Here is a 12,966-nt window from a genome sequence, read left to right on the forward strand (position 1 = left end):
GCCCGTGGCGTGGTCCAGGGCCTCAAGCACGGATGCGATCCCTACGTCGAGGCTCTCCCACTCCATGCTATCTGCGACATCATCAAGGGTAAAAAGCATCGATGCCAGATCCTATGGATTCGTCCACTAGAGCAAGGGCTCGCCCCGTGCAGGCGAGCCGCTGCCCACTAACGTCAAAGTCATGGATGACTCCCCACCGGCTCCAAGCGTCGCTGACCCCTCTCACCGTGACGTCCCCATCGGGATGCCCCTCCGGCGATGGAAGGGGTCAGCGGTGCGGAAGCCAACCTCTCTCTCAGCACCACGACTCTCGAGGACCCCCTCGGTCGCGTCCTCCTCCATCCGGCCCACGCTAGGCGCCATCGCCTGGGCCACCGATGGCATGAGTAGCACCGGTGCCTCAGGCGACGTTGTGGTTGCGCCCGACTGTGACCCATCTATCATGTCACACCCACCACGGCCGGTGCCATGAGCATGGTCGGTAGCCCCGTCTGCCCCACCAAAGGTGCCCCTTGAACACCCGCATCCACTGATCCCACCGACGGCATAGGCATCACTATGAGCGGTGCCCGACCGGTCGGTGACACAATCACACTAGCGCCGCTCCTGCCCGAAAAGGCACAACACCAGCCGACGGCCGCCGCCCTGATTAGAGGGTGATGTTCTTCTTTGGCACCAGCGCCAAAGGGTTCCGATGCCTACTGACGCTGCATGGGATGAAAAACATAAGTCACGATAAATCCAACTAAAATAGGAAAAAAATAGAGGAACTGATAACTCATCTCAGCACCATCGGGCGCCAGATGCATTTGGGGGAGGAACCCCCACCCTTGCTCCGCCTCGTTGAAACGAGGCTATTTTAGGGCCGCCCCCTACTCCTGGGTTGAGGGGCTTGCCCATGGTAGCTCCTGGGGCACATTGGCGGAACGCCCCGCACCCCTTAGCTCTTGGGGCTTGACGGCGGAGCCACCCGCCTCCGCTGGCACCTCGGGCATGACGGCAGAGCCGCCCGCCTCTGTTAGCTCCTGGAGCAGGCCAATGGTATGTCCCGCCTCTACCAGCTCCGTAGATGTCCCCTCCCCTCCGTGGAACGAGAAGGGTCCCGACGCTTGCAAGGATGAACCAACGCCTATCATCGTATCCTCGTTCTCTAGGTTGTCCCACTTGATATCGTCGGCTACTGTTTCTTCTTCCTCCATCTCCTCGTCGTTGTCACCATCGTCATCATCATCAGTGTCCTCCCCTCATTCCTGCACCTACAGCTTCCGCTGCATCTTCCTCGTCTTGTCCTGCTTCGCTTTCCTCAGCCGCTTGCCCTCAGCGCGATTCGCTGTCCTCATGGCCGAATCCCTCGATAGTAGCACTGGGTGATCTATGAGGATGAGGTCCCTCAGCTGGTCCCGCCCCTCTTAAAGTTAGTCACATGGGGTTGAGACATCGATTGAAGAGAAGGCAAGAGAAAGGGAAACTTACGAGGACAACGTAGCCTGGATCTGGTCGCATCGGAGGATGCCTCGGCACCGGGTAGATGAAGTCGAGGGTGGCACCTGCATCGTCCCACAAAGGCTCCATCACCTCCTTGATGGGTTGCGTGACCTTAGAGTTGGGGAGCGTTCCCTCAGCAAGTGTCGTTCCGTCGAACGACGCCTCGAGCACCATCGCGTATAGCGGGGGCGCGCGCGTCATCAACGGCGCCACCCTCCTCACGTGGTAAGACCCAATGATGCCCGACCCTTTTTAGGTCATTCTCCTTCAGGATGTGGATGGCGACGATATGGTCTTAGATCTTCTTCTTGTCCTTCTCCGGGACGCCCCACTTCCTCCACTGCTCCGGGGCCTCTTCGATCAGGTGCCCGGTGAACTCTGGCAGAGGGGCGGCGGTGTCATTCTTGAGATAGAACCACTGTGAGTGCCACCCCTTGTTGGACATCGAGAGCCACATGGACGGGTACTCGCCGACCTAATTGTTCCGAAGTTGGATGCCGGCGTACCCCATTAGCATGTGCAGCTCCTGCCTATCGCCCTTCTCCCTCTTCTTCTGGAGGTTGACGGCGAAGAAATACCTCCACAAGTTGAAGTGGGGGCTGATCCCCAAGAATCCTTCGCACAGCGCAACGAATGCCACCATGTGCTGGATCCTATTGGGATTGAGATGCTGCAGCTCGATCTTGTTGAAGTGCTGTAGCCTTGGAGGAATTTGTGGGCGGGGGTCATGAGCCCACGCTCATGGAAGTGGGAAAACGACACCACATAGCCATCGGGCGGTGATGGCAAATCCTCATCACTGGGCAGCAGCGACTCCTCGGCCAAGGTTCGTGCGTAGAGAAGACCGTGATGAACAAGGCCCTTCATGCGCTGGAAGGTGATGTTAGAACGGCACCACGGATCCATTGGAGGTGGGGGTGGATGGATGCGAGCTCAACGGTGGCGAAGATACGGAGGTAAGAAACCTAAGCGATTGGCGACGGTGGCGTGGCTACGGAGGTAAGGATGCAGGTGTGCGTATGAAAGATGGAAGGCTAACCCTTTGGTTTTATAGGGGCAATGGGTGCGAGGAAACCAACCGTCCGCCTAGATCTCTGCGCCTGCCATGACCTATCATCACGTCTCGTCATGGGGCGTGCGCACACAAACTATGGCCGTACCCTCAGAAAACACGCTGGACATTTTGCCTAGGAGTTTGAAGATGCTCCTACAGCCCGTCTAGGCCTAGGAGTTCGAAGGATGGCCCACCGATGGGTTTTGACAACCGCTCCGGGCACCTTTAGAATAAGGGATGGAAAGGTATGGGCCCACTAGTGGCTAGTACCTGAGCACACGAGCGTCGTGGGCATCCTGGCTCACATTCGAGTCTCGGCCGGATATGATCCATGGTTGTTCCTCGAAGAAAGGCAGAGAGCCCTCGGGACCAGTCGAACGGACCCGAGAACTATATGGATTAACCGCTGAGAATCTGGAGTCGGTCACCAGCTGACCCGAACTGGACCCCCGCGAATGGGATGCTAGGGCCCCACTCGGACTAGCCCGTTAATAGCTCACTGAGCACTATGATTCATCCATAGAGGAAAATCATGGCACGGCTCAGCCCCTCCATTTTTATCGGAAAAAACACTTGAGGGATGACGATCACAAAGACAAGTCGACCCTCGATCGGACCCCTGCTATGGGCGGGGGCTCGAGAGAAGTTGGACTCGCAAGGAGACCGAACGCGCGATCACAAAACGATAGACCCCCGTAGGGATCAAAATCATTAAAGACCTTTTCTGACCCACCAAATCTCATAGCTATACCCCCGAGGGGTCTGATCACAACGAAAGGGAATCGCCGTCCCCAGGACACGCCGTGGGCGACAAAAGAAGGCCAGGGCCCTCAGAGTCCTCCTATTCAGAAAAGCCTCCGAAGGAGTATTCTACTCCTCCATAGGCTCGGGGGCTTCTATCGGGGACCAATACTAGTGTACCCAAAGAGAAGGAGCTAATGGTCATCAACATTAATTCATCCGAGCAGTCAAGAGCACGACTGTAGCTCCAACCAACCACTAGGTGCATGGGCTCCACCTCGCCCGACGCCGAGGCCATGGGATCCGCCTCGCCCGACCTCTAGGGGCAGGCTCTGCCTCGCCCGACCCTGAGGCCACGGTCTTCGCCTCACCCGATGGGGACCCACACCACTGCCAGCCACTCCAGGTACAAGCATATAGGTCTAGGTCAAAACTCTGACACCAAGAAAGAGACCGGCACGCCCCGATGTAACCCGTGGCCATGACGGGCCATACCTAAGGATTCACATCAAGAACAGCGTCGGGCGTACCGGTGCTGTTCTACCTAACCCTCGTATGAACACTGATAGGCGTGTTAGTTCACCACGACGTCCACCGGGATGAAATGGACCGCTATGACCGGTAGACAACGCCTACGTGTGGCGTCAGTGACGAACAGGACCGCGACGTGGAGCCGCCCCTGTTGATGTCTATAGGGTCAGCGGGACCCGCATGAAGGAGAAGAAGGACCCGGCGATCCTAAAGGCCTTCTTCTCACTCTCGTTCTTCTCTTTTCCTCTGTTGTAAGTTGTAACCCGTGCTTTCCCTTGGCCTATAAAAGGGAAAGCAGGGCGTCCCATGAGGGGGATAGGATCCAAGGGGTGGAATGGATTGACCCATCGAGATCTGATCTAGATCAGCACAAGAGCACTTCATGAACACTCGGCTGAGCAACAGTCGAGCTCTCAGCACCCATTCATTCTTTCCACTAGAGACTTGGGATCCTTTCTCTCTCGTCCGTTTGTAACCCCTACTACAAACTTTTAGAGCTAGTAATAGGAGCAGCAGCGATGAACTGGACGTAGGGACTTTCTGCCCGAACCAGTATAAACCTCGTGTCCTCTAAGCACACCATCCGAGCCAGACGCGCAATATTAGAAATTTACTCATCGGTGGTAACTTGAAACACCGACACATCCGTTTGAGCTATAACAACAGCAATTCCAACTCAAGGACAACAGTGGCAACAAGAACATGCATTGAGCTGGACAACTGGAGCATGTCGATTGCTATTATAACACTCTAAATGTTAAAAAAACTAAAGTTCCAACAAAGCAATGAAACAAGTCCCTTGCCAAAGAAGGATATTTCAACTAAACTGAGAACGATGCGTAGTGTTACATAATACATGTCAAAATTCATCAAAACTTTTATAGATCGAGCTCTTGGGTTTACTTACATCAGTGGCTGCACCAACTTGCGGCTAGCACCAGGAGGGCGAGTATTAGTTACTGCACCACCCGAAGTTGTGGCTGTAGAAGAGGGGCGACGGCTGGAATGAGCAGCAGCAGCACCTTCCCAAGATGAAGCCGAAGAAAGAGGGGGTCGATCATCCTTTTGCTTCGTCTTCTCCACGGCCGCAGTAGCTCCGCCTGCTCCGGTCCTTTTCTTCTCCTTAGTGGTGGTGTTCTTGGGCTTGGATGTAGGAGCGACGCCGACGACTTCAGCTTGGACCTTCGGATCTTGCAACTTCAGAGTGTTCACGACATCGACGAGCTCGGGATCCGGCGGCTTCAGGCGGTCACCGTCCTCTAGGACCTCCACGATGTCTACGCCGGAGTGAAGGAGCAGGTTAGTGTGGGTGAGAAGGAGGCAAGGAGCGCGGAGCGCCTCTGCGCGGCTCCGCCTGCAAAGCATATGAAGGGGAAGGGGAACTGGGGAATCACCGTTCGTTCACTCCGTTGACGCTTCCTTGCTCCGTCGCTGGCATGGTGTCAGGTCGGATGTGGTGACTTCCTGGCGCTTGGATTTGGAGTGATGCGATGCGAGACGAGGGTCCGAGGGGGTGCTGTTGTTTTTTGCGGCGGCGTTATCATTTGCAAGCGGTGTTTTTTTCGGCGGCCGGCGGGGGGACCAGGCGGGTGGGATAGGGTTGGGAGGGCTGGGGAATGGGGGATAAGATTATATACCTAGGGTTTTACCTTATGGGCTAGAGGGTTTTTTTTTAATTTTGGGCCGGGTATTTTTCACCCATGGGTTAACGGGTATGGGGACTGCTGGAACATACCCATACCCGCGTACCCGATGGGTGAAGGGTTTGGTCCATTTACGTACCTGCGGGTAGTGTGTTTAGTCCATATTCAGACTCTAATGGAGTAAATACCCATCGGGTATCGGGTCGCGGGTCCCCATTTAGTCAGGCTTATTCATCAGAAACGGTCGATCCGTGATGATGGATTCATGGGCTGATTCGGCTTCCTTGGCCCGACATACTACTTGCTCGGCCCAATCTGCAGATAGTTTACATATATGGGCCAGAGGTTCGGCCGACGAATTGTGGGCCAGGCTTTCACAGCCCTGTCAGCAAATAATACGCTACGCCTAGACTAGTACAGGAAGAAGTCCCATTATTGACTCCTCCAACTATGTTCGGAGTTCAATTTAATTTATCTAATCTACACACCATAAAACACAGTTACGGGGACGTTTGAACTACTCGGACGAGTTGTGAATTATAGCTCAATTTATTAGATTTTTTTTATCTTACGAGGTCAGTCTGTTTCTTCAGTTTCCAAGATTTATTTAGAAACAATGTAGACTAGTTTTATCCCATAGAATTCATTTTTTTATCATCTCTCTCTTCATTATCATTATGCCATGTCAGCATATTTATTAAATTGTTAGTAGCTTATTTTAATACATATGAAATCTTTACTAAGGGCATCCTCCCCAACTGCAGGCGTCGCAGCTAGCACACGTCAGTTTCATGCCGATGTGGAGGTCAGAGAACGTAGAAAGACAAAGTCGCTAGCGACCAAGAACTACCTAGTCGCTTTACTCGCATCCCAAGAATATGGCCCACAGTACGTGTCTTTCAAGCATCCAACCCTGTCATATGAGAGCAACTCTAGCAAGAGCACTCAAATCAGAACTCCTATTTTCGAGTTGGTGCTCACTACTATTTTTATTGGCCAACTTTGTGCTTCTATTCCATCGGTAGCACCCAAACCACGGCAACGTGTGTTTTTCAGCAGAGCGATGAGTAAAAAAAAATGATTTTGCATCAGTGCAATGAGTAAAAAAATCTTTCTAGGAAGCTTATACGCTTCCTTGTTCCTTGCTCTATCATGCCGGAGCATGCATGATCATGGAACCAGCTAGGATAGAAACAAGATCATATCTTGCCGAATATACTACTACTCCAAATATATCATATAATATGCCCTCGTTTCTCAGTCAGAATCAACAAGAATATCCCCTCTCTTTTTCTCATATATTTATACAAAAGAAAGAATAAAGAAAAAAAAGGGAACCAGACGGAATATAATATTCCGATTCCGATATCGACGAGCTTTGGTCTTAACATTGGGTTGTCCGATAGTGTCCACCATCTCTCTCTCTCTAGAGCAGAGAGTGACAGGCCGCCGATCCATCAACGGCGGCGAATGTTTCAGAGCTCACCCTTCATCCCGTTCGTCCGTTCATCCAAGGACGATTCCATTCCACATCGTCTCTGTCGCTGTAGGTACGCTGCGCCTTCCGCCGTCTGAGAATAACAACAAGAGAGGATTTCACGGGGATCCGCGGTGAAAACTGACTGAAACCGACGCTCTCTCACCCACACCGTCACTCCATTCTGATTAGGTAGGGTAGGTCCTCTTTGATTTTAACCGTTCATTCGTGCGCCAAGACCGGTCTAGCGAGGACGAGTTTGAGCTAGTATTAATTAATAATGTTGATCAAGGACTGAAGAGACGCTAATGGACCGAGACAGACACAGACACAGACAGACACAGACATGTTCAAAGTGGCCGCGTGCTGAAGAAGAAGAAGAATGCCTGGAGAATATCCTCCTCCGGCTTGGCTGTGGATAAGAGCACGCAGGACCCAGTTGCCACTATACAAACATTTCTCTGACCGCCAACGACAGGGACGCCGGAGTTGTTAATGCCGGCAGCGTGCACCGCATGCATGCGTGCTGCTGCTGCTATGCTGCAGGCTTGCAGTACGGAGAGGAAGGAGGCCTGCATGCCAAGAACGCCCGCCGTCGGCAACGGTGAGGTTCTTGTCGTGCGTCGCCACTGTGCGAGGCTGCGGATAACGGCTCACCTGCAGCCGCCGGCCAGCCGGAGCAGTCTCTCTCTTTTCTTGGTGCCGGTGCCGGTCGGCCAGACAGTTGGGGGCAGGGCCGCAGGGGAGGACCAGAGAAAGGCTGCTGCCGTGCCCGTCCTCTGCTTCGTCAGTTCAGTTTCAGTTTCCGTTCATTCTTTTCTGTAAAAAGAAACTGACTCCAGTTTTTTACTTGTACTAGCTGATAGACAGTAAACAGTGCAGTGCAGATACTGTGTTTAAGTTGGGTGAAATTTAGGAATTCGGCTACTGTAGCACTTTCGTTTTTATTTGGCAATTAGTATTACTAATTAGGCTCAAAACGTTCGTCTCGCGATTTCCAACCAGACTGTGCAATTAGTTTTTTTTCGTCTACATTTAATGCTCCATGCACGTATCGCAAGATTCGATGTGATGGCTACTGTAGCACTTTTTGGGAAAACTTTTTGGAACTAAACGTGTTGTTGACGATGGGGAACAGTAACAGTAACAACCTCAACCTGTGTTGGTTGGTTAGGGGGTGTTTAGATGCAGGGAAAATTTAAGAGGTGTCTCATCGGATGTTACTTGGCGTGTTCGGATACTAATAAAAAAATAAATTACAGAATCTGTCGGTAACCCGCGAGACAAATTTATTAAGCCTAATTAACCCGTCATTAGCATGTGTTTACTGTAGCACCACATTGTCAAATCTTGGACTGATTAGGCTTAAAAAATTTATCTCGTAAATTAATCTCAATATGTGTATTTAGTTTTATAATTAGTCTATATTTAATACTCCATGCGTGTGTCCAAACATTCGATGGAACAACGATTAAAGTTTAGGAGGTGGATCTAAACAACCCGGGGTCGTTTGGCAAGGCTCCGCGAGCGGCTCCGGCTCCGGCTCCTGCCGAAGCCCTGCCAAATGCACACCCGAAGAACAGCTCCGCCGGCGAAGCCGCAAAGGAGCCGGAGTCCTTTTTCTACTGCTCCAACGGAGCCACGAAAACGAGCTTCCCCGGGCTCCTCCTTCGTCAGGGCGTGAAAGGACGCGGTGGTCCTCCGCTAGTTCGAGCGTCGGTCACAGCGAGTCCGGCCAGTTTTGGTGCGTGCGCCTGTTGTGCCTGCTGTGCGTGTAGTAAAGAAAGAGGAGCTGCTAGCAAGAATAGAAGAAAAGATAGGGTTCCTAATGTAAAACTACAAGAGAGAAAGAAATTAAAGAATAGCTCCAATAATTTAGAAATAGACCAGGGTTCCAATGAGAAAGCAACTGTTAGTTTTCTCCTAAAGTTGACCAAATCACCTGATACTTGTAAAATATGTAATAAATCACATAAATATTAAAAAATAGTAAAACTAATTTTTCTACGTTGGATTTAACTAGATCTGCACCATAGTAAAACAATAGGTAGGGGTATTATAGACATTTATCATCTTTCATCCATTCCAAAAAAAACAGGAGGAGCTGTTTTGCCAAACGTTTTTCAAAACGGCTTCAGCTCCTCTAGAGGAGCTACTCCTTCAGAGGAGCCAGAGCCAGAGCCATTTTTCAGAGAAGCCAGAGCCGAAGCCCTACCACCCTTAGTTGTTATCAGGATTTCAGCCAGGATCAGGACCACCCCCAAGTTCCAAGGACAGCATCCAAAGTTTCTATTCAATGCTGGAATAGGAATATATCAGCAGGATTTTTCTTTCCTGCCATCCTTTCAGTTGGCCCTGAATGATATGCATCTGGAAAGCCACAGAGATAGTATTACCAACCACATTACATACAACAGTAATAAAACCAAAAAAACATACTCTATAAGCATAACAAGAAATTGACCAGCATGTGCTTGCAACTATTCAACTAACTGTTCATTCTGCAACAAACAGCAAAAATATTTTATATTAGAAAAACCACAATCAGAAATTGGCGACCATGTAAACTTGCAACAATTCAACATTTCAACTTACTGTTCATTGCGCGACAACAGCGAAAAACATTTTATTCCCCAAGAAATAGCACAATCAGAGATTGAGTAGCATGTACTTGCAACAACTCAACCTAACTGTTCATTCCACGACAAACAGCTGAAAACATTTTATTAAAAAAATAGCACAACCAGAAATTGAGTACCATGCACTTGCAACTGTTCAACTTAAATGTCCATTCCAGGACCAACAGCAAAAAAAGTTTTATTAAAAAGGTAGCATAATCAGAAATTGACTGCAACTGTTCAATCCGACGAACAGCAAAAACATTTTATTCAAAGAAAAGAAGACAACGACGGCGATAATCGACAAGAACAGGTATGGGTAAACTCTCTCAGGGCGAAAATTGTAGCTCTGCCCGAAGCATGGATTAGCAAGCCGCAAAACTGTAACTAGTATCATCTCTTTGGGATGTACAAACCCGACGACGACGCACCATCAGTTTGATCTCGAGCGCTCAAGGCCCGATTTTCCTCACTCACTGTATGTAACTATGTATGTGTACAGACAGCTACACTACTCTCAGTTTCCCTCCTGATTCCTGAAGCTGCAATTGGTGGCCTCTCTGAACACACACTGATGCAACAGCAGCAGAAGCAGCAGCCTCATCATTTCCAGCCATAGCTCTCGGACCGGCCATCTTCCTCCTCGCAGCTGACGGTGGCCGCTGACGAGACGGCGATTCCTGAGGTGGAGAAGTGGAGGGGGCCATGGGGAGACCCAGACTGCGAGCTGCTTTGCTCCTGGGGAATCCAGAGCCCTCCCATGAGCACAATCGGCTGGCTCACCACGCCGGATCCAGGCGCCCTCCGGTTGTGCAGCCGGTATTTCTGAAGAAACATCAGAATCAGAGAATTCATGTCAGCGATCCTCACAACAAACAAGGGCAATGAATCTTCATCTCCCTGAGATGAGATGGATGAATGTCAAGGGGAGCTGCTGGATTGCTAATGCTAACCTGAAGATGGCTTTTCACTTCGTCGTTTGTCAGGCCATCCACCTTCATCAGCTCCCTGATTTGCTTTGGGGTGGCAACTGCAGACACGGCATGAATGAACGAACTCATTAATTCCAAGTTTATGTTTCTAATATAATATGGCAAGCAATTAGGCAAGAACATGCTGGTGGCCCAAAATTCGCAAGAAAAATCGTGAATTTGGTATCTGAAGAAGAAGGCTCACCTTGGGGGCCACCGAGTTGATTCAAGACGGCGACGAACTGGCGATGCAGCTCCGTCGACCAGCAGCGCCGAACCTTCCTTGCCTGCTGCTGCTGCTGCTGAGCTGTCTCCTGCTGCGATTGGAACTGGAGGCCAAGCGCAGGGGCAGCTGGCGCCATGGCGGCCGCCCTCGCCGCTGCCTGCGCAAACCCCACCACCTGGCGCCGGCTCTCCTCGCCGGCGCTCTTGGTCGCCGGCAGCGACAGCAAGGACAGATCCGGCATCCCGACGAGCGCAGCCTTGTCGTCCGTTCTCAAGCAGAGCGGCGCGAACGCCGGCGCGCCGGAGCCCACAACAGCCTTGAACGGCAGGAGAGCGCCGGCGGCGGCGCCGCGAGACTTGGCCTCCGGCGAACTCTTCCCCCTGTCTTGTTTCTGCGATCGCAAAGCTCTAAACTTTTAGGCCACCGACAATCGAGCACCCGACACCCACCCAGATCCTGTCCCGGGTGAGCATTCAAGTCGCTGCACCAGCGATCGAATCGTGCCGTACCTCTGATTCCGCGTCCTCCCGGCCGGAATCGCCCGTCCAGAGCTGCGCCGTGCTCATCCACTTGCTCTTGTCCCCGGCGGCGCCGTCCTCGTCCTCCTCCGCCGCCGCAGCCGCAGCCGCCAGGCTGCGATCACTCCTTCGCGTCGTCTTCTTCCCCGCCTCCTCCTTCATGACATCAATCACTGCGCACACGCCACCGCATCGCCGCGTAAAAAAAAAACGCCCCCCAAAAATGGAAAGGAAGCAAAAGGAAAATGAATCACAGGTGGGGAAAAAAGGGGCTCACCGTCGGCGAGGAGCCGCGCGCAGAGCGGGAGCTCCCGCTTGAACATCTCGATCTTGCCCCGCTCCTCCTCGAGGCGGCGGATGCAGGCGTCCATGTCCGGCGCCGGCGCGTCGTCCTTGCTCTGCCTCACGGCCTTGGAGGCGAAGTGCCTCAGATCCAGGCTCAAATCGGCGCCCATCCCTATCTCCACGACGTCGAGCCCCATCGTTGAGATGAATCTGTCTACGGTGTCCTGTGTGCCGGAAGGAAGAAGTGCGCGGGCGGCGGATGGGAACGGAGGGAGGTCGTGGAAGGTGAGCTCCATTTATAGGGGAGCCCGAGCAGGGGAGGAAAAAAACTGAAGATGGAGTGGTTGAATCTCCGAATCAACAAGGACGAGTTTTCACGTCCATTGGAATATTTGCAGGAAGGCCCCTTATGTTTGTAGTAATTTTTAGTTTAGTGCTATATATACTCTTATGTGTAATAATACAAAAGGTTTGGCTAACATTTGATAAAATAGTCCAATGCATTTAGCCCATTAACGGGTTGTTTTCGAGCTCGGTTTCACCTGAAAAAACGGGTCAGCGATTGTTTCTCTATCAGTCATAATTAAAGCATACGACAAAACTTTCGTCATCATTTTGGAAAAATGACCTATTATGAATTTAGTACTCCCTCCGTTCAAATTATAAGTCATTTTGACTTTTTTGGTACATCGAATTTGCTATGTCTAGATACATAGCAAATTCGATGTACCAAAAAAATTAAAGTGACTTATAATTTGGAACAGATAGAGTACATTATTTGTCATAGAGGAAGACCCTTTGCGGCCCTGTTCGGCTGGCTAGAAAAACGACTGATGCTGATTTGTTGTGAGAGAAAAACACTGTTATTTTACTGAAAAGGTACGGCTGATAAGTTCAAACGAACAGGGCCTGCATTTGTAGGATATTTTCAATTTAGTGCTATATTTGCTCTTATGTGTAATAAAGGTTGACTACCAATTAGTAAACAAGTCTCATGACATTCTAGCTTCATTTTGGCCTCGGTTTCATCTCAAAACCTGGATCAAGCTTGGTTCTTTTTTACTCCTAATGAAAGCCTACCACAAAGCTTCTGTCATCATTTTAGAAAAAATAACCTTTTACAGATTTAGTACATTACTTGTCGTATAAGGAGACCCTTGTGTTTGTAGGATATGTTTAATTTAGTACTATATTTCCTCTTGTAATAAAGGTTTTGCCAACATTTCATAACATTAAGATGTTTTAGCCTGTTTTCAGGCTCGGTTTCATCTCAAAACCTGGATCAAGCTTGGTTCTTTTTTACTACTAATAAAAACCTACGACGAAGCTTCTGTCATTGTTTTGGAAAAAAAACTTTTATAGATGTAGTACATTATTGTTGTATAGGAGAACCCCTTGTGCTTGTAGGATATTTCAA

General features: G+C 50.5%; 1 protein-coding gene across 1 annotated transcript; it reads right to left on the reverse strand.

The window, feature by feature from the left end:
• Positions 1 to 9,865: 9,865 nt before the first annotated feature.
• On the reverse strand, positions 9,866 to 11,873 carry LOC136550817 (transcription factor NIGTH1-like). The gene is made up of 5 exons (XM_066542403.1): positions 11,542 to 11,873; positions 11,256 to 11,437; positions 10,726 to 11,137; positions 10,503 to 10,579; positions 9,866 to 10,374 (listed from the first exon to the last, which is right to left on the reverse strand). Exons 1-5 carry the CDS (start codon positions 11,843 to 11,845, stop codon positions 10,153 to 10,155), a joined length of 1,197 nt encoding a protein of 398 aa, XP_066398500.1. The 5' UTR covers positions 11,846 to 11,873; the 3' UTR covers positions 9,866 to 10,152.
• Between the last annotated feature and the right edge of the window lie 1,093 nt (positions 11,874 to 12,966).

The sequence above is a fragment of the Miscanthus floridulus genome, chromosome 4 (genome assembly GCF_019320115.1).
Source record: "Miscanthus floridulus cultivar M001 chromosome 4, ASM1932011v1, whole genome shotgun sequence".
Lineage (NCBI taxonomy): Eukaryota > Viridiplantae > Streptophyta > Magnoliopsida > Poales > Poaceae > Miscanthus > Miscanthus floridulus.